Source organism: Dunckerocampus dactyliophorus, chromosome 4 (genome assembly GCF_027744805.1).
Source record: "Dunckerocampus dactyliophorus isolate RoL2022-P2 chromosome 4, RoL_Ddac_1.1, whole genome shotgun sequence".
In the NCBI taxonomy this organism is placed as follows: Eukaryota; Metazoa; Chordata; class Actinopteri; order Syngnathiformes; family Syngnathidae; genus Dunckerocampus; species Dunckerocampus dactyliophorus.
The window spans coordinates 33,496,735-33,516,442 of record NC_072822.1 but is presented as its reverse complement, the minus strand read 5'-3'; the positions used below and the strand labels follow the sequence as shown (position 1 = coordinate 33,516,442).

Here is a 19,708-nt window from a genome sequence, read left to right as displayed (position 1 = left end):
CTCGTGTCATCACGGCAAATCTCAAGGACGTTACAAGAAGGGGAAATGCGATGATAACCATAGAAGGGGACATTACTGTACCGGTGCACACATCTCCGTCACGTAGCCGAACACTTCATTGCTCATGACTGGCATGAAAACCAGCAAAGGGGTGAATCGATACCAAAATATCGATACTACTGACATTGAGGTTTCCGATACTGATATCAATTCTGTGTGTGCGCCTGAGGGCGCAGTAGAAAAAAAAGTGTAAAAGTATGAAAGAATGTAGGCCAAATATACTTAAATAAGTCTGTGTACTTGTTGACTGAGTATCACGTAATAAGTATTTGATGATATTTATTTGGCATATTGTAAGCTTTATTTTGCGTAGCTGCATAACTGACCCGTTGGAGCGTAAAGGAAGTCATTGCGGTGTCTGCTGCGACACTGGTGGTCTATTATTTATGGGTATCGGCAATGACGATGGAGGATTCAATGGGACAGAATGAAATAAACGAATACATCGTCAAATAAGCACTTTAATGTGTCAGTAATGAATTGAAATTGAAATACCAGTTTATTCACAGTAAAAACACACTGTATACTGTCATTATTTACATATTTAATCCTTTATCTCACCATTTAATTAATGATTTCACTATTTCATTCATGATTTCATGGACCCGTCTTGCCGTTTATTGTAATTAGTTAATGGCATAATTAGGTAGTAGTTAATAGTTAATTAGGTTAATAGTTAACACTCTATGTCATGTTCCGCAGGACAGTATGGTAGCGGTATGGTAGCGGTATGGTAGCGGTATGGTAGCGGTATGGTAGTGGTATGGTAGTGGTATGGTAGTGGTATGGTAGTGGTATGGTAGTGGTATGGTAGCGGTATGGTATGGTAGCGGTATGGTAGTGGTATGGTATGGTAGCGGTATGGTAGTGGTATGGTAGCGGTATGGCAGTGGTATGGTAGCGGTATGGTAGTGGTATGGTAGCGGTATGGTAGTGGTATGGTATGGTATGGTAGTGGTATGGTATGGTAGCGGTATGGTATGGTAGTGGTATGGTAGCGGTATGGTAGCGGTATGGTAGCGGTATGGTAGCGGTATGGTAGCGGTATGGTAGTGGTATGGTATGGTAGTGGTATGGTAGTGGTATGGTAGTGGTATGGTATGGTAGTGGTATGGTATGGTAGTGGTATGGTAGCGGTATGGTATGGTATGGTAGCGGTATAGTATGGTAGTGGTATGGTAGTGGTATGGTAGTGGTATGGTAGTGGTATGGTAGTGGTATGGTAGTGGTATGGTATGGTATGGTAGTGGTATGGTATGGTATGGTAGTGGTATGGTAGTGGTATGGTAGTGGTATGGTATGGTATGGTAGTGGTATGGTATGGTAGCGGTATGGTATGGTAGTGGTATGGTAGCGGTATGGTAGCGGTATGGTAGCGGTATGGTAGCGGTATGGTAGCGGTATGGTAGTGGTATGGTATGGTAGTGGTATGGTAGTGGTATGGTAGTGGTATGGTAGTGGTATGGTATGGTAGTGGTATGGTATGGTAGTGGTATGGTAGCGGTATGGTATGGTATGGTAGCGGTATGGTATGGTAGTGGTATGGTAGTGGTATGGTAGTGGTATGGTAGTGGTATGGTAGTGGTATGGTAGTGGTATGGTATGGTATGGTAGTGGTATGGTAGCGGTATGGTAGTGGTATGGTAGTGGTATGTTTGCACAAGTGGCCACAATTCCTCTTAGTGGGGTTGAAAAGCCCAGCGTCGTCTGCTGTACGGCGCAGGTGCTGTCACTTAGATGTTCCTCCGCTCCGTCTATACTGCCTTTGACCTCAAGTGTCTACCTTGTCACACAGCCTTTTTTATCTCTGTCACCTCTGTTTGCTTAATTAAAGACTTTTATTTTTCCCACTGCTGCCCGTCTTTGCGTACGGGGGGGGTCAAGCACTCGACATCTCCACAGCCAGATGTGTCTGTGCCGTCCAAGCTTTGATGACGACAGACACAAGGCGTCGGACTTAACTGGCAATTGCTGCATTTGGGAAAACTGTCATCTTTCTTCCTCTTTCTGGGTTTAAATTCTTGCATCCTTTAAAAAGGCCAAAAGAGGAAGCCGCTTGTTGCAATTAAGTCTAAAACATTGCTCTTGATTGGGGAGACCCTCAACTTTTGGCGACCTTTGCGGTTACAATAGCGTTGCAAAGCCACAAGGCCTCCCCTCAGCCCCACCCCCACAGGGGTGACAGCTTCTGTTTACTACTTTAGAGCGAAGTGACTAAAATTAGGCCGGTCCAGTGGTAAAAATACACACCCCGGTTCCTGTAATGACAAACTTCCGAGACACTTGCAAAATTCTGCAAAAGTCATGACGACAGCTCTGCTATGCTAGCATTGCAACAACGTGCAGACTAATAGTGCGACCTCATAAAGTTAGCTAAATCATTTACTACGCAACCGTGCTGGCACTTCCTAAAAACACAAACACACACACAATTCCTAAAACACACACACATCAGTGAACCTAACGTACGTGTTTTGTTAACACAGGAAATAATCCAGTCGTCAGGTACGTAGTTTGGTAACAACTAGCCAACGTTAACAAAACACGTACGTCAGGTCTAGTCGTCAATGAACTTCATGTGGTTTGCTAACGTTGGAGACAATCTAGTAGTCAATGGATCCAACGTACACGTTTGTTAACGTCAAAAATAATCTACACGTTCTGTTAACGCTTAAAACGATCTCGGCGTCAATGGACCTGACGTACGCATTTGTTAACGTTGAAAACGATCTGCAAGCTCTGTTAACGTTGAAAACAATGTATGTGTCAGTGGACCTAACGTACGCGTTTTTTTTTTTTTTTAAACGTTAAAAACAATCTACCGGTAGTCGTCAATGAACTTAACGTACACGTTTGTTTACTCACAGGTCAATCTAGTCGTCAGTGGACCCAATGTACGTGTTTGTTAGCGTCAGAGATCAAGCTAGTAGTCAGTGGACCTTCCGTACGCATTTCGTTAATGTTAAAACAACGCATTTTGTTAATGTTGAAAACAATCAAGTTGTCAGTGGACGTAACGTAAGTGTTTTGGTTAATGTCAGAGAACAATCTAGTTATCAATGAACCTAACATACACGTTTTGTTTACATCGAAAACAATCTAGTCATCGGTGGACCAAACGTACACGTTTTATTCATGTTTTAAACAACGTAGGAGTCATTGGACCTACCACACACCTTTTGCTAAGGCTGAAACAACGTGTTTTGTTAATGTTAAAAACAATCTAACAGTCAGTTTTGTAAACATTGAAAATCATCCAGGAGTCTGTGGAGCTATCGTACGCGTTTTGCTAACGTCAAAAACAATCCAGTCGTCAGTCGACCTAACGTACGCATTTTGTTGATGTCGGAGAGCAATCGAGTCATCCATGAACCTCACGTACACGGTTTGTTAATGTCGGAGAGCAATCTAGTCATCAGTGGACCTGACGTACATGTTTTGTTAACGTTGAAACAACGCATTTAATTAACGGCAAAAACTATCTAGTCGCCAGTGAACCTAACATACGCGTTTTGGGAACATTGAAAACTATCTAGTCGTAAGTAGACCTAACATACGCATTTTGCTAACGCTGAAAACTATCTAGTCGTCAGTGGAGCTAGCGTACACGTTTTGTTAACGCTGAAACAACGCGTTCGTTAACATTGAAAACAGTGTAGTGATCAATAGACCTAATGTACGCATTTTGTTAATGTCGAAAACTATCTAGTCGTCAGTGGACCTGACGTACGCCTTTTGCTAACGCTGAAACGTGTTTTGTTAATGTTAAAAACAATCTAGTCGTCAGTCAACCTAACATATTTTAATTTCGGAGACAATTGAGTCGTCAGTGGGCCTAACAGACCCGTTTTGTTAACATTGAAAACTATCTACCCATTTTGTTCATGTCGGACACAATCTAGTTGTCAATGGACCCAACGTACCCAACGTTTTGTTAACATCGCTGACAATCTACTGGTCAATCGACTTAACGGATGTGTCTTGTTAAGTTTTCGTCAGACCTAACAAAAGGTATTTTTGTAAATGTACAAGACAATTTCAACATGTATGGATTTTCTTTAAACACTGCCTCTAATTTAGTTATGAATGAATGTCAACATCAAATGCAACTTAGTCGTTAATGAACTTCATGCGCGTGTTTTGCGAACATCGCCGTGTTTTCGTCACGACCGCTTCTCTACCAGTATTTTTGCAAACATCGCAGGCAATTTGAGTTTTCAGTAAAATGAGCAGACGTGTTTTTGCAAGCATCAAAAGACAGCTCAGTCGTCAACGAATCACATACGCACTTTTTCCATCGTAGATAATTGAGTCTTCAAGGAAGCTGGCGTCAACTTGGACGATAACGTACTTCTTGCACGTATTTGTGCAAACATCAAAGACAATTTAGATCAACGAATCAGTCGTACGTTCTTGTGGAAACTTTAAAAGACAACAACACTAATTCTGTATTTTTGCAAATATTGCAGACAATTTAGTCATCCACGAATTGCAAGCACATATTTCGAGTTTTCAACAAACCTGACGTACATCTTTTCGTCAACACCGAGGACAATTGAGAATTTCCTTGTTTTGTATTTTTCCCTGTCCTGCCAGCCTTGAAGGCAGATGGAATTGTAGATCGAGATGCCCTCAAGTGCACAACAGCGTTGCCCTGCCAGGGAGAAGTGCCCTGCAGGTCATTTATTTGACCTGCACAATTGAGAATTTTCAACGAACCAAACATACGTGTTTTCGTAAACACCACAGACAATTTAGAGTTTCAACTGCGCTAGTTTTCAACGAACCTAGTGTACGCATTTTCGTAAACACTGCGGACAATTGAGAGATTCCAAATGACCTCACATTCGGGTTTTCCAAAATACCGCAGACAATTTTGACAATTTTAACAAACCTCGCGTTCGCATTCTCATAAACACGACAGACAATTTTCAACTAACGAAGCTAACGCCGGTGTTTTCGTGAACACTGAATACGGTTTAGAGTCTTCAGCGAGTTAAAATTGTTAACAGTGAAGACAATTTAGTTCAACTTGACTTTTCTCAGCCCGGAAGAGTCTTAAGCAAAACACACCTTTTTTTACATACAGCGTTGGCATCAACGAACCAATTTAGACCATCTAGAGGGGTGTGCAAAGTGCGGCTCGAGGACCGTTAATGGCCCGCAGCACTTAAAAAAAAAAAAAAAAAAATTGGGCTGCGGCACATTTTTAAGAACACAACCAAGCATGAAAACTCTCAGCAAAAAGTGAAAAAAAAGAACAAAAAGGTGTAATTAAATGAAAATATTTAATCATAAAGAATAACAGTTGAATAAATATGATTGATTATTATATCAGAAAAGTTGAAAAAATCATTTTGACGTCCTCGCCACCTGTTGGTGAGCAAACGCCAAAGGAATGCGACGTATCAACTCCCCGCATGACAAACAAAGGGCTTGAAATAAATGCTAAACATGTGAGTAGTGCTGGTGTGTGTGTGTGTGTGTGTGTGTGTGTGTGTGCGCGTGTCAAACTGACCAGAGCGTGGTCGAAGCTGAAGGTGCTGATGTAATAGGCCGAGATGTCGCAGTCAGCCAGCGGCCGGGAGATCTGCGCCACGATTCCGCATTCGTCTGAGAACAAAAAGAAAAAGACAACATGGAGGGTTTATTAGCGGGTCCTGATCGTGATCTTCACCCCGGCCTCGGCCATCCTGGATCGAGCCCCTCACCGAAGCCCAGCGGCTGTCCCCCGATGCGCACCATCCTCCACAGTTCCCCCGAGGAGCTGGTGAAGAGGAGATCGGCGGGAAAGCTGCAGCACAGGAAAAAAAAAAAAGGTCAAACATCCGCTGCAAGGGCAAGACTTTCATTTCTACCGACTGCTGGACAGCAAACGCACAAACGTGTTTTTTAGACGCCCCGACAGGAGAGGCCATGTCTTTGCTGCCCGTCACAAAACGCACATGAACACCAACTAAAGACAAAGAAACAATCGAATAAAAATGGTGTTTTCCCTCAAAAAGCCGGATTTTCCTGTAGCATGGGGCGCCCAAGCTCATTCCAGCGAGGGCCACATCGTGAAACATGAAAGGATGCAACTTTGCCAAGATGTGCTAAGAAATGATCGATGCTGTATGAAGTCCACCTCAGCCTTGTCGTATTAGGTGAAAAAGCCTATTAGGATCATCTTTGCTCTCTGCTTTTTTCCCATTATTTTTTAAGTTTTCCAAATATTTCAACTTTCTACTTCCTTAATCTTTGAAGATTTTCCTCTTGTAATATTCTTATTTTAGTTGAATAATAGTTTACCTTTTTCCCCAACCGAATTTTCCAAACTTTGTTTTGTTTGTTGCTCATATTACAGCTAAAAAAACAACATATTTTTCTTTAACATTTCAACTCTATGCTGCCAAAATGACATTATTTTTCCTCATAATATTACAAGTTTATTCTTGTAAAATTACAGCTGTTTTTCCTCCCATTTCTGCAGATTTTTTTTAATTTTCCAACTATTTAAACTTTCTTCTTGTAATTGTTTTTCATAATATTATGACTTTTTATTATTATTATATATTTTTTTTTATTCCCAGACTATTCTGATTTTATTCCCATAATATAACTTTTTCTCCAACCTAATTTTCCAAAAAGTATGTTTTGTTTTGTTTGTTTCTCATAATAATATTACGACTTCAAAGGGATAGTTTGGATTTTTGACATGAAGTTGTGGGACATCCCCATCAGCAGTGTAGTCCATCAAAAGCGACTCACCTCCCCCAAATCGCTTGGTTTTATATTTCTCTCCCGCCGTATCCCTGCGCACTGTCGCCTGTCCACTCGTGTGTGTGACGAAGACGCTTGCAACTTCTTCCGCTGTGGAACTCACGCGTAAACAAGCTGGCCGCGGCGCTCCGTCACGAAAGAAGATGCGAGCGTCTTCATCACACACACAAGAATGGAATATTACTCTTTTGAACACATGTTGTTTTGGGGAGCCAAACGCCTTACTTGTGTAACCCCAGCGACTACCTGGAACTACGTTCATCACCGAAATCCGACCAGAACTGGACATAGGGTACCAAGTGGAGGGGAGCAAGGGACTACTGACGTACTACACTGCTGATGGATGTCATACAACTTCATGTCAAAAACTCCTAACTATCCCTTTAAGAAAACATTTTTTCTTTAATATTTCAACTTTATGCTACAAAATTATATCAATTTTCCTTATAATAAAAAATTCAGACTTTTTCCTGATTACATGACAATTTTTTTCTTAATATTTTCTTAATATTTTCGCTTAATTAATTTAACTACTGTTGTTTTTTGGGGTTTTCTTAGGTTAGAATATGACTTCTTTCTCTTAATATTTAGACTTTATTTTCATAAAATTATAACCCCATTTTTGTTGATTTGTGTTAATTTTCCAACTATTTAAACTTTCTTGTTGTGACTTTTCTTCTTGTAATATTATGACTTTATTCCCATAATATTTTGACTTTGTTTTCATAATATCAGAATTTTTTCCGCAACCTAATTTCCATATTTGTTTTGTTTGTTCCTCATATAATATTTTGACTTAAAAAAAATATTTCAACATTATACTTCTAAAATGACGTTATTTTTCCTTACAATAAAAAATTCAGACTTTTTGTCATTCGAGTCTTCATATTTTGACTTTATTCTTGTAAAATAACTGCTGATTTTTCCATTTTTGCTGCTATGCTATGTTTGCCATGCTGTTTTTTTTTTAAAGTTTTCTCGTTAGAATACGACGTTTTTCTCTTAATATTTTGACTTGATTATTCTCGGGAAATTAGAACAGTTTTTTCCCCATTTCTGTTGATATTTGTTAATTTTTCAACTATTTCAACTTTCTTCTTGTGAATTTTCTTCTCGTAATGCTATGACATAATCCCCAGAATATTTAGACTTTATTTTCATATTATTATACATTTTTCCTCAACCTAATTTTCCATAAATTACAACTTCATTTTGTTTGTGTCACACAATATTACGACATATTTTTTCTTTAATATTTGAAGTTTATTCTCCTAAAATGACATTTTTCCTCATAATAAAAAAAACAGACTTTTTCTCATAAGATTACCACTTTTTTTTAAACTTTGACTTTAGTCTTTTATAATTAAGGCTGATTTTTCCATTTTTGCCGCTGTGCCATGGGTCGATAAGAAAACAGCCGCAAGCCGCAATGGGCCACTGTTCGGACACGAGGAGGTGTTGTCAGTAGTTGTAGTTGTCCTTTAAAAAAACAACAAAAAAAAGCAAATATATTCCAAAACTCCACTTTGAGACGCGTATTCAAAGGATTTGTGTCTTCGTTGGACAGTTTTTGCATAAATGAACGGCAAACATGACGGCGTTTTCAGTTGCAGACATCAATCATCACCTTTTTTCAATGACATGTCTAGAGTGCACCCAACTAAGCTGCGAAAACGTAAATGTACGCAACAAGGTCAAAAATGTTTTTCTAAATGTAACTTTTAAATCGACTGTAAACGCTCCAATGAACGCCTCCCATTCGAGTGTCCAATAGTCGCCCCGTGTCACGCACATAAGCAAATCATTGCCGGGGTCTCTAATTAGCACCGGGTGGAAAAAAAAACAAAACATTAAGAGCTGTGGCTGTAGGCAACCTCTCAAAGTGTTTTTTCAAGCATTTTCAAGCATTAAAATGGCGAAATGAACTGAAATACAAATATGAAGCATTCAGAAGATGCATTCAAAGATGTTGTGATGATGTGTAGTACTCTACACTGGCCACTGGGTTTCAGTGTTGTTACAGTGATGAGACAATAGCCACTGTAGGACGTACCGTACAGAACAGAAAGTAAAAAAAAAAGAACAAAAAGAAGGAACTCTCGTAATGCTAGTTTTATTTACTCTTTATTTGTCTACTATATTGGGCAATAGGAGTGCAAAGGTGACGATAAGGGTGCCTTGAGGGCTCTAATAATGTTAAAACCCGTATTTAAAAAGGTCGGAAACAGGGTTTCCGAGGAATCTTTAAACGAGGGATGACTGTGTCATGAGTGCTCAGCATCCAGCAGCTTTATCTCTCTCCGCATGCGCTTTAAAATGTGGTTCGTCAGCTGTGGGTGCGATACTCATGCGTGTTACACTTGCAGTTTGAAATCAACCGGGTGGGGGACAAGGACTTCCTTACTGTCGCTGAGCGTCCGTGTCCATGACCAGCGAGACGTAACCGTCGATGAGGGAGAAGGAGAAGAACTTGATGCTCTCCAGGTCTTGGCTGGGGGAAGACGACGCTTCGTCCTCTTTTGCACTGGGGAGCAAGACGGAGAGCAAGTCGGGAGTTAGAAGTAGGAAGTGAAACAAGTAGGAATGAAAGATGGCATCATTTACTGTAAGTGTGTACCGGGAGTCATAATACTTAGTAAGAAAAACAAGATAGCAAGCTCAGGTGTTCATTTAACAATATTTCCTTCACTCCAATAATACCTCATTTATCACAGTTTATTGGTTCCCGAGCCGACCCCGAAAAGTGAATTTCCGCAAAGTGGGATTCAATATTAACCCATTCAATCCCGGCCATTTTTCAAAAGACAACCCCTTCAGTGCAGGCCAATTTTAGACGATGTTGACTGATCTTTCAAGGCACACAGAATATTGTGTCGTACAGCTATATAAACAGGGAACCCATCAAAAGAAAGATTAGACTCTCGTCTTTCATCAGGAAAAAAAATTGTGTTGCTACCTTTTTCCATTCTTTAGTAATCAGCAGTAGAACGTAGGTAAGTTTCAGGAAAATATCAGTTCCTGACTAAAAAAAAAAAAAAAGGGAGAAAAACAGCTTTTTGTGAAAAGATACATTTCAAGCATCACTTTCAGTTTGACACAAATATTTTTTGCTTTTGTGACAGCTCCAATATGTAAACAACGACACCACAACATAAACAACACAAAAAAGGGGCTGTTTTACATCAAAATAACAATTTCTTTACCAATATAGCACCAAGAACTATTTACAGTTTTCACATTTGGAACTGAACGGGGTGTGCACGCGTGTGCGTGTCTGTGTGTGTGTGTGTGTGTGTGTGTGTGTGTGTGAATGCGTTACAATTTCCCTACAATGCGTAACCTTCTGCACGCTTCACTCCTCCACGCTCTCACTTCCTCCTCCTGTAATTTTCCCTTCACTTCTGCAATCTTGTGGCTGTTTTTATGGCGTAAAAGTGCTCTGAAGTGAAATGCATTAGTGGAGAGTTGTGTCATTACCTCTTTTTGCCTCGTGTGCAAAAAAACGTAAAAGACGTATAAATACGTTGTTGGGATCGGATTATGAAATCTTACATCTTTGGTATTGAATGAACTAATAAATGGGACATTTTCCAAGTTGTGGCATAGAAAAGCTGTTTACAATCTTCTAAATTCATTTTCTAACATTATTAGAGACCTTATGACATGAAATAACGCTCCAATGGGATGAAACGACCACCGTTATTCATGATTAACTGCAGCAAAGCTCCAGACGGTTTGTGTTACTGTTTCAAATGAAAATGATCGTAAAACCGTGTTTGATAACGGTACTTCGATAAACTCTCGGAGAAGCAGCCGTTAGTTACGTCGTGTATCTCTCTCTGAAAGAACCAACTCTAATGTAAACAAAAGGTCCAAAATGTTGCCCGCTGTGTGTTATTTTATTTATTGATTTACTATCTATTTACTATTTATTTTATTTATAACTTAGACTTCAGTGTGTGTATGTCAGTACTTCTTAAACATTATAGCAATCTACTGTGTCTTATTTATTATGTATTGTGCAGAACTAAGACAGTAACATCATCAAATTAAAAGCACAAAATGAATACAGACCCACCAGTACGAGCCTGGAGTTTGTTCTTCAGAGAGAAGATTATTATGTCACTGTTTGACAATGGTGTGTTCAAGGACTGCGAACAAAGTGGGACAGATACATGCAAAAACTGGGGGATTTGTAACCGTATATTATTTAAAAAAATAAAATAAAAGCCCATATTTCCAAAATTGCTACGCATTTACATGAAATTCGATGCAGTTATTTACAAATGTATTTTTTTTAAAGTGTACTTTTTTTTTTTTTTAAATCGTCGCATCTGTAAGCTTCCCGCAGCCCGGTCCGGTCGGCGACCCCAACCCTAGGGAACCTTAGTGAGGAGTCTTGTGCCTGTCTCGCTGAACACGACACCTAGTGGCCAATGTAGAATACAGTACTAGATTCATAATTACAGTGCTTCGTCTGCCTTTAGTTCATTTAGCTAGATCATGTAGCCATCGTTATGCCTGCATGCTTAATTTAGGCCAGGAATAAGTACGATTTGCTTAAATATGCTTTTTTTTTTTTTTTTTTTTTTTTTTTACTAATAATGTTTTTGAGCAATGTTATTCAACCACTAAACAGTGATGATGAATTCATGAATTCATTTTTCATTCAACCGTCATATTGCAAAGGGATTACTGTATTGGGCTTGGACAGCCTCTGAAGTCAATCAGTACACACTAGGATTTTGTGAAGCTGTGGTGGTGGGCTGCATGCCAGTTTTGGAGTTTTACAGTGTTCAATAATATATTTTTTAGTTCAAAATAACACAATTAACAAAATAAAATAATTAAAATATTTTTATTGTAGAAATGTGTCCTGTCAAGAGTATAAATTGAGAGTCCAGGATTGTGATAGCTCAGGTGTATTCAACTTGCAGCATTATTAAATTGACAAAAAGACAAAAAGAAAGGAGAGGTGAGCTATTTTATGTGACTGCCAACATTTAGCTGTCGTTTATTTGCAAAGCACATCTCCACTCAGTGTGCTCATTTGGCATTAAATGCAGGCGTCATGTTTGAATAGAACTCTTATAGAACTACTCAACATTAGCTGGTGAGCTACCGCTAGCATATACGCTACAGTCCCTGTTGGGAGACCCCTGTTATAGCATCACTGTCTAAAGCTGGACACTACGTGTTTGTTGAACAACTCAGGCTCACATATAGTGTTCTGAAGACAAGCCAGTATTAGTGTTAGACAGTCAGTATTATAATGATAACAAGAGAGCAAGATTGTTAAGTGACACTTTAAAAAGTAAGTTAGCATTGATGTGATAGCCACTTCTAGCTCGCCCGAGATCTCGCTAGCTACCGCCAGAGCGGCAGTGCAAAGTAGGTAAAAGACGCCAGAAAGTCGAATGAGATTGAAACATGAGGGATCGCACACGCAGGCATAGATGGGCTTCGCATGTGACAAGCTTTCGTCAATTGACTACACATTTTATGGACTATTTTTAATTTGCACGATAATAAGGAACACAGCGAACGTCAACACAAGACGCCAGTGCCGCGACATGAGCAAGCGCCGACACGGCAGAGAGGCAATTCCGGTGCATGTTTCTCAAAATAAAGCACAGCGAAACATTTTTATAATATATTTCATTGTTTTCAAAGTAATTGTGGTCAATATGTGCATAAATAGTAATCTGTATAGTAAACACCTCTCTGACAGTGTCAATCAAAAGCGAGCATCGTTATCTTTATTTTTGGACTCTTCCTCCGTTGCCCTCCTTCAGGAATGTCCAGACTTTTTCCAGCAAGGGCCACATAGCGGAAAATGAAAGGATGCAAGGGCAAAAAGCAACACGTAGGTATGCTAAGTAGTTATATACCGTATATTTCAAGAGAAAAATAGACCTCAGCTTTGTCATACACAGTCATCCCTCACAACATTGCGGTTCGAATATCGCTCCCTCACGATATCAAGGTCTTTCGTGGTTGACTATGGCCTATTATTAGTCAAAAAATATTGAAATACAAGCTATACTGTATGTAGTATTGTGGTCTCTAGGCATGAGTAACGTTATGAGACATGACGTTAGATTACATTACCTTTCACATCGCATGGAGACTGGCCACGGAGCCAGCACAGCCCAGCCGACATTTCCGCGACTGAGACGGACATGCCATGGCTGAGATCAAGTGGGAAAAAAAGGTTTTCCTCTCATCCCGTGTGGAAGTGGTAAGTTTTGTCCTTCCTCCCCACTCTGTTTGAAACACTTTAAGTTTGGAATACGTAAATTGGGGAGGCTAACTAGTTAGCTCGGTAGCTGGCTGTGCTAGCGGCAGCTGTCTTACATCCCTGCAGTGATCCCGAAGCTTGCACAATGTGATGTAAACAAAGAATAATAGGAGCGTAAAAGTGACTATAAGGGTGTTATTTCATGTTTTCAGGGCTCTAATAATATTAAAAGCTGTATTTAGAAAGTCATAAACAGGTTTTCTATGCTCTGACTACGAACATATTCCGTTCATTAATATTGAATCCTACTTCAAGGAAATTCACTTATCTCTATTGGGTCTGGAACCAAATAACCGCGATGAACGAGGGATTGCTGTAGGGGACAAAGCCTATTATTAAACCAAAGTTTATTTGTATAGCACCTTACAACATCCCAATGGTGCCCAAGGTGCTTTGCTAAAGTAAAAACAAGTTATAGCAAATACAAACAGGGTAAGATCGAATAAGATATAATAAATGCAACTAAAACTAAATACAAATACTGTACATGCACAGAATCACATCTGGTGGAAGGAGTTCCAAAGCGTGGGGGCAAACGCGGCAAAAGCGCGACCCCGCTATTTTTGTATTTCATCCTCAGGACTTCTGATGTTGTGTGTTGCGGACAACGCCTGGAGTGCTGACAGACTGTTAAACGCTCAGCCAGGTATGCTGGAGCAAGGCCATTATTGAACACAAGTAAAAGGACTTTGAAATGAAATCTAGACTGTACCGGGACAGAGTGGAGAGAACAGAGAACTGGAGTGATAAGGGCGTATTTTGGAGCATGAGTAAGAAGGCAAGCAGCTGCATTTTGTGCCAACTGGAGCCTGCGGAAGAGGAACTGATTTACTCCAGTGTAGAAGGCATTACAGTAATCAAGCCTCGAGCTGATGAAAGCATGAATCGCTTTTTCAAGATCTGTACTTGATAAAAAGGGCTTTATCTTTGCTAGGAGCCTGAGGTGGAAACAACTTGCTCTGACCACAGAACTAATTTGCTTGTCAAACTTTAGACTGTTGTCAAAAAAAAACACACAGAGGTTTTTCACGACAGGGGTAGGAGCGTTAAAATTGGGCTCTCTGTGTGGTAAATCGGGGGTAAAAACAATTTACTCCGTCTTTCCTTCATTTAAAATGAAGAAAATTCTGAGACAACCATTGTTTGATGTCATGTAGGCACCTACGGAAATGGATACTGTGTCTGGAGATGATTGGTCCTAATGGTAGCATGTATAGTGAAAATAAGGTTGGTCCAAGGATGGAACCCTGCGGCACGCCAGAGGACAGAGCAGCGGTTGTTGATCATTACTGAAAAAGTCCTGTTGGTGAGATATGACAGGAAGGCCATCCTTCTTCCATTTGCGCTCAGCCTGCCTCCACTGCCGTCTCAGGGCGTGGCTTCATTCAACCACGGGTATTACTATCAGCTTTGGTCTTTGCTCTTTCTGTCCCCATTGTTTTCGCCCCCTCCAAATATTTCAACTTTCTTCTTTAATAATCTTCATACATTTTGTTTTTGTGACCTTATTCATGCAATATTACAACTTTATTCCCATAATATTCCAACTTTTTTCCCCAACCTAATTTAAAAAAAAATTACAAGTTCATTTTGTTTATCAAGTTTACTTACTACGATTTAAACCATTTTTTTTCCTTTCATACTTGAACTATAAAATGACATTTTTCTCCTCACAATATTACGAGTTTATTCTTGTAAAATTGCAACTTTTTACTCGTCAGAATATTTCTTTCTGTTAATATTTTGACATTATTACAGCTGTTTCTTCCATTTCTTCTGTTGTTTTTAAAAAAAATTTTTTTTTAATTTTCCAACTATTTTTAATTCCTATAATATTTTGACTTTACTCTTGTAACATTATTTAACTTTTTCTGCAACCTAGTTTTCCAAAAATTCTAACATCATTTGTTGTTTTGTTTGTTTTTCCTATTATTATTACTTTTAAAAAAAAAATACCGTAAAAAAAAAATGTTTTTTCTGTAATATTTCAACTTCATGCTAGTAAAATATAATATACTGTATATACACATATATATATACATATACATACACATATATATACACACAGACACACACACACACACACACACACACAGTATATATACAGTATATATATATTTCTTCTTGTTAAATTATATCTTTAGAACGTGAGCAAATAAAAAAAAAACCAGCACATTTTGGACATCCCTGCCCTAATTGAATGCCTGAGCTCTGCCGCCACCTTGTGTTCGACCGTAGTACTGCAGTGGTTCGCTCTCTCTGTCTCGCTCTCACCTGTTGGAGTAAAAGATGACGTCGATGAGCGTGGTGGCGATGGAGGGCAGCGTGGCCGGGTCCAGAGACATGACGCAGAACTGGTTAAGGGGGATGAGCACCGGGTGAAGTGTCGGCTGAATGGCTGAAAGCACAACATCTATATGGTGAATAATGTTTTTTTAATGTCATAATGTCATCAAACGATGTTATGCTGACAGAATAAATGGCATATCTACAAAGGCCTCATCATGGCCTATAATTTGGCATGTGACTTGATGGGGTTTATTTTTGACCTCAGGCGACCGACCTCCTTAAGATCAGTTCAACCGCCACTGAAAACGACATTCAAAGATGTTAAGTACGGCAGAGACGTCACACGCAAGCAGAAAGCGCTCACCCTCTTTGCCGTTCTTGTCCAGGCCGTTGGAAAGGTCCTGACCGTGGACGAGGAGCGACTCTCCTCCCACCTCCCTGTAGATGTTGAACTCCTCCTCCAGAGTGCTGACCACCACCGACAAGTCCTTCTCTCTCACCTGCGCACACACGTCAAGGTGAGACCTAGCCTCTTTCACACAGACGTCCTGCAAATTTGATTATTGATTATTATTGTACCCCAATATTCCTAATCAGACTGTTCATAAGACTGTCAATGCTGTTCATACAGAAAAGCGATATGGGGAAAAAGGCAGAAAAAAGCTGGCTTTTACAGTTAGTGTGAAAAGGGCTTCCGATACTACGTACAAAGGTGGAATATTCACTGGATGACTTCAGTGTTGGTGCCTTTTATACAGCACAAACCCAAATTCTGGAAAAAAAGATGGAAAAATGCCCACTGTTGCCCACCCATTCTATGTTGGTGCCATTTATACAGAACAATGAAACAGGAAGAAAAGGTGAAAAAATGTCACATTTTAGAGTCAGTGTAGAAGGGGCTTTTTGATACTGTGTCCAAAAGTGGAATATTCACCTCCTTTTATACAGTATAAAGCAGCCTCCAGGAAAACAATATGTCAGAATGCTGGCTGTTTTCCCCATTCTGTGTTGGTGGCATTTATACAGAACAATGAAACATGAGGAAAAAGGTGGAAAAATGTCAGATTTTACAGTCAATGTAGAAGGGGCTTTTTGACACCATGTCCAAAAGTGGAATATTCACCACCTTTTATACAGTATAAAGCAGCCTCTCTGAAAAAAGACGGAAGAATGCCTGGCCCATTCTGCCATTTACACAGAACAACAATATGCTTAAAAAAGGTGAAAAATGCCAGATTTTACAGTCAGTTTGAAAGGAGCTTTTTAATACTATGGTCAAAGGGGGAATATTCACTGGACCACTTCTGTGTTGGTGCCATTTATACAGCACACAGCAGAATTATGGAAAAGCTGGTGGTCGTCTGAACAGAAAAAAACAACAAGAAAAAAAAAAAGACTTTTTTTTTTTGCTTTAGAGTCTGTATGAAAAGGGCTTCCGATACTACTAAAGGCTGGGTGACTTGAGTGATGATGATTTTTATACAGTACAGAACATCATACAGAAAAAATGGCTAAGAAATGACAGCAGTCTTCGTTCGGTGTTGGTGCAGTTCATACAGAACAACGACACTTAGGGGAAAAAAAAGGCAGAAAAAAGTCGACTTTTCCAGTATGTCCAAAGGCTGAATATTGGATATATGAATATGGACATATGAATATGGACAACTTCCGCATTTCCGCATTTTATACAGTACAGAACACCAACCTGGAAAAGGGCAGAAAAATGTGGGCTTTTGCCATCAGTGTGAAAGGAGCTGATATTTGTTTCCTTTTAACTGTGGTTAACTTCATTTTACACGAACGTTGCAATTAAGAACGTTAAATAGGAAGGTGTTTCGTGATACAAAGTGTTTTTACGTCTTTTTACGCCAGTGAAGGACACCTCACCAGGATGAAGTCGGTCTGGTACGTGGACAGCATGAAGACGGAGACGTGCTGCTGGGCCAGCGGCGCGATGACGGACTTGGCGATCTTGGTCACGCCCACCGCCTGCGAGCTGACGGAGGCGTTGGCGTTGGAGACCACGTTGAGCGGCAGCCACACGGAGCTCTCCACCTGGAGGTGCTCCGAGGGGCGGAGCTCTGCGAGGGAGGCGCATACAGTATGTGACAAATTAATTCACGGGACCTTTAGGAGGATACTGTGGTGAGGTTTAATAGTTTATGACTGGAAGCGTACAAGAATGTTGGAGACTTTCTTTACCTTTGAAGCCCTCCTCATCCAACACGACGGTGTAGTTCTCAGGAGTCTCGGTCAAACTGAAGAACTTACATCTGAAATAAAGCAGAGAGGACCGGGCCAGGAAGTGAGGGTGGCGGGGCATATGGAAGAACAGAAGTGTTATTCATTTGCATACTTGGAAAAAAAAGGAGAGTCGCTCCGACAAAGCCAACATTTACCAGGAACGAACTAAATGGGGGTTCTGTGAAATGTACACACGGGCTGGAGCCAGTCCCACACAAAAAAAAAACTCCTCTTTGTTTGTCTGCTGGCTCCCAGTCCAAACTTCAGCGTGGTGCATTCAAAGAAACTTGGCAACGTCAGCGCTGACCCCGTTGAGACGCGATGTTGTGCATCACGAAGGCTCAATGACTAACTCAATGACAACCACGCTGGTTAAATATTAGGAAGAGTCGCTTCCACTTTCCCACCCTTGCGCATTTTCCCCACTCACAGAACCGAACAATTGTTGATTATTTGTGTCATGAAGCGATGGCAACCAGCGAGGCGCTGCGACATGAGCTATGCTCTGACAGTGGAAACCGTTTATGTCAACGACCCCTGGACTAACTGACTGACATCGGCATAAACGGCTGTCGACCTATCCAAAGTCGAAACCAAAACTAGCCATTGCTTGCACATTCACTTGCGACACTGGCAACGAACCCATTTTTCATACAAATGATCCCTTTGGGTCTCAAATTTTATGTCAACATAAGCAGTTGTCAACATAAGCAGCATAGAATCTAAAACTAACCATTGCTTGCACGTTTACTTGTGACTTTGGCACGTTGACAACTGAGCCAGTTTTCATAGAGGTGACCCCTTTGGCTTTCACATTTTAGGTAGACATAACTGGTTGTCAACAAAAGCGGAATAGAAACTGGCCAAAGCTTGCACATTTACCTGTGGCTTTTGCATGTTGGCATAAACTCACCTATTTTTCATAAAAACGACCACCCCACGCTTAGATCCCAAAGTACGACATCAGCTATGCTATGACTGTGGAACCCGTTTATGTCAACGCCCATTAGGCTAACTGACTGACGTCAGCATAAGCGGTTGTTGACATATCCAAAATGGAAACCAAAACCAGCCACTGCTTGCACATTCACTTGCGACACTGGAAACCCATTTTTCATACAGAGCTGCAACTTTAGTGTGAACTATCTTGTTTCAAGTCATTTCCTTCCTTCCTGTCTGCTCTCTGCACCACCTAGTGGACTGGAACATGCTCCATGGTCGAGGTTTCATGTGCATGGGGAATAATCTGTTTATTTACGTCGACTTGATCGCTAAAATTCGAATTTCAGTATCGGACAAATGCTAAAAAAATAAGATGCACCACAATTTTTTTGAGCCTTGGCAGAGGTCTGTGCTGTACTGAGTGACATTGTAGTTATAGACTGAAGTATTGCTATAACACAGCTGATGGTGTTTTGCACAGTACTGCTGGCAAGCGGACTAGCAGCTTTGCGGGGGGGGGGGGGGGGGGGGGGGGGATATCCAGGAATTGTTGCAGACAGTCTGTGGTGATTGGAAACATCCAGAAGCAAACTTTTCACACAAGCTATTTTAAATTTTAAAAAAAAAGAAAAAAAAAATGTTCTCTGGCTGGGTTTCAATGAGGAGTTCCTGGCTTTGGACGAAAAGGAAGCACCACCCTCATCGTCCTGCTTTCCACAGACACGCCCTCCTCTTCCTCGCCGTGTAAAGCAGCTGAGGCCACGCAGCCTGCTGACTCGGCAGAGTCTAATCCTCGCCATGTGACGGGACAATCGGTCCACAGCCAGCTGTGCTAGACTAGGACAGCCCATTGTCTTACTTCCTGTTGACCCTTCGCCTTCCTCGGCTCGCAGAACTCCTAGCAGGTGATGAACGCCACCGTCTCAACGCGGCGAGGCGTCTAAAAACTTGCTTGGTTCCAGAACATTGCAGATTCTGATGCACAGCTGATTTCCGTTCATCCGCTTTCAGGTAAAAGGGGGTGGAGTCTAACCCTGACGACGTACATCCTGGGCAATCTGTTTTTACCAGGTCGCTGTTTTGTATAAACGGCACCGACATGGAAACGCA

At 40.7% G+C, this 19,708-nt stretch overlaps 1 protein-coding gene and 1 long non-coding RNA gene across 4 annotated transcripts in view; one reads left to right on the top strand and one right to left on the bottom strand.

Moving 5' to 3' along the window:
• Positions 1–19,708, bottom strand: part of castor1 (cytosolic arginine sensor for mTORC1 subunit 1) — a 29,804-nt gene that overhangs the window by 7,434 nt on the left and 2,662 nt on the right. For 2 of the 3 annotated variants that reach the window (XM_054774224.1, XM_054774225.1), the window contains exons 2-8: positions 17,615–17,685; positions 17,300–17,493; positions 15,777–15,912; positions 15,398–15,521; positions 9,227–9,346; positions 5,772–5,854; positions 5,579–5,673 (exon numbers count right to left, since the gene is read on the bottom strand). In XM_054774224.1, coding sequence (XP_054630199.1) covers positions 5,579–5,673; positions 5,772–5,854; positions 9,227–9,346; positions 15,398–15,521; positions 15,777–15,912; positions 17,300–17,493; positions 17,615–17,685 — 823 coding nt within the window. Of the gene's footprint in view, positions 1–5,248; positions 5,674–5,771; positions 5,855–9,226; positions 9,347–15,397; positions 15,522–15,776; positions 15,913–17,299; positions 17,494–17,614; positions 17,686–19,708 lie in introns of those variants that run through there. The other variant, XM_054774223.1, reaches the window with a different exon arrangement.
• LOC129180122 (uncharacterized) lies at positions 15,107–19,061 on the top strand. The gene is made up of 3 exons (XR_008570098.1): positions 15,107–15,543; positions 15,799–15,930; positions 17,285–19,061. It is a non-coding gene; the product is annotated as an uncharacterized LOC129180122 (long non-coding RNA).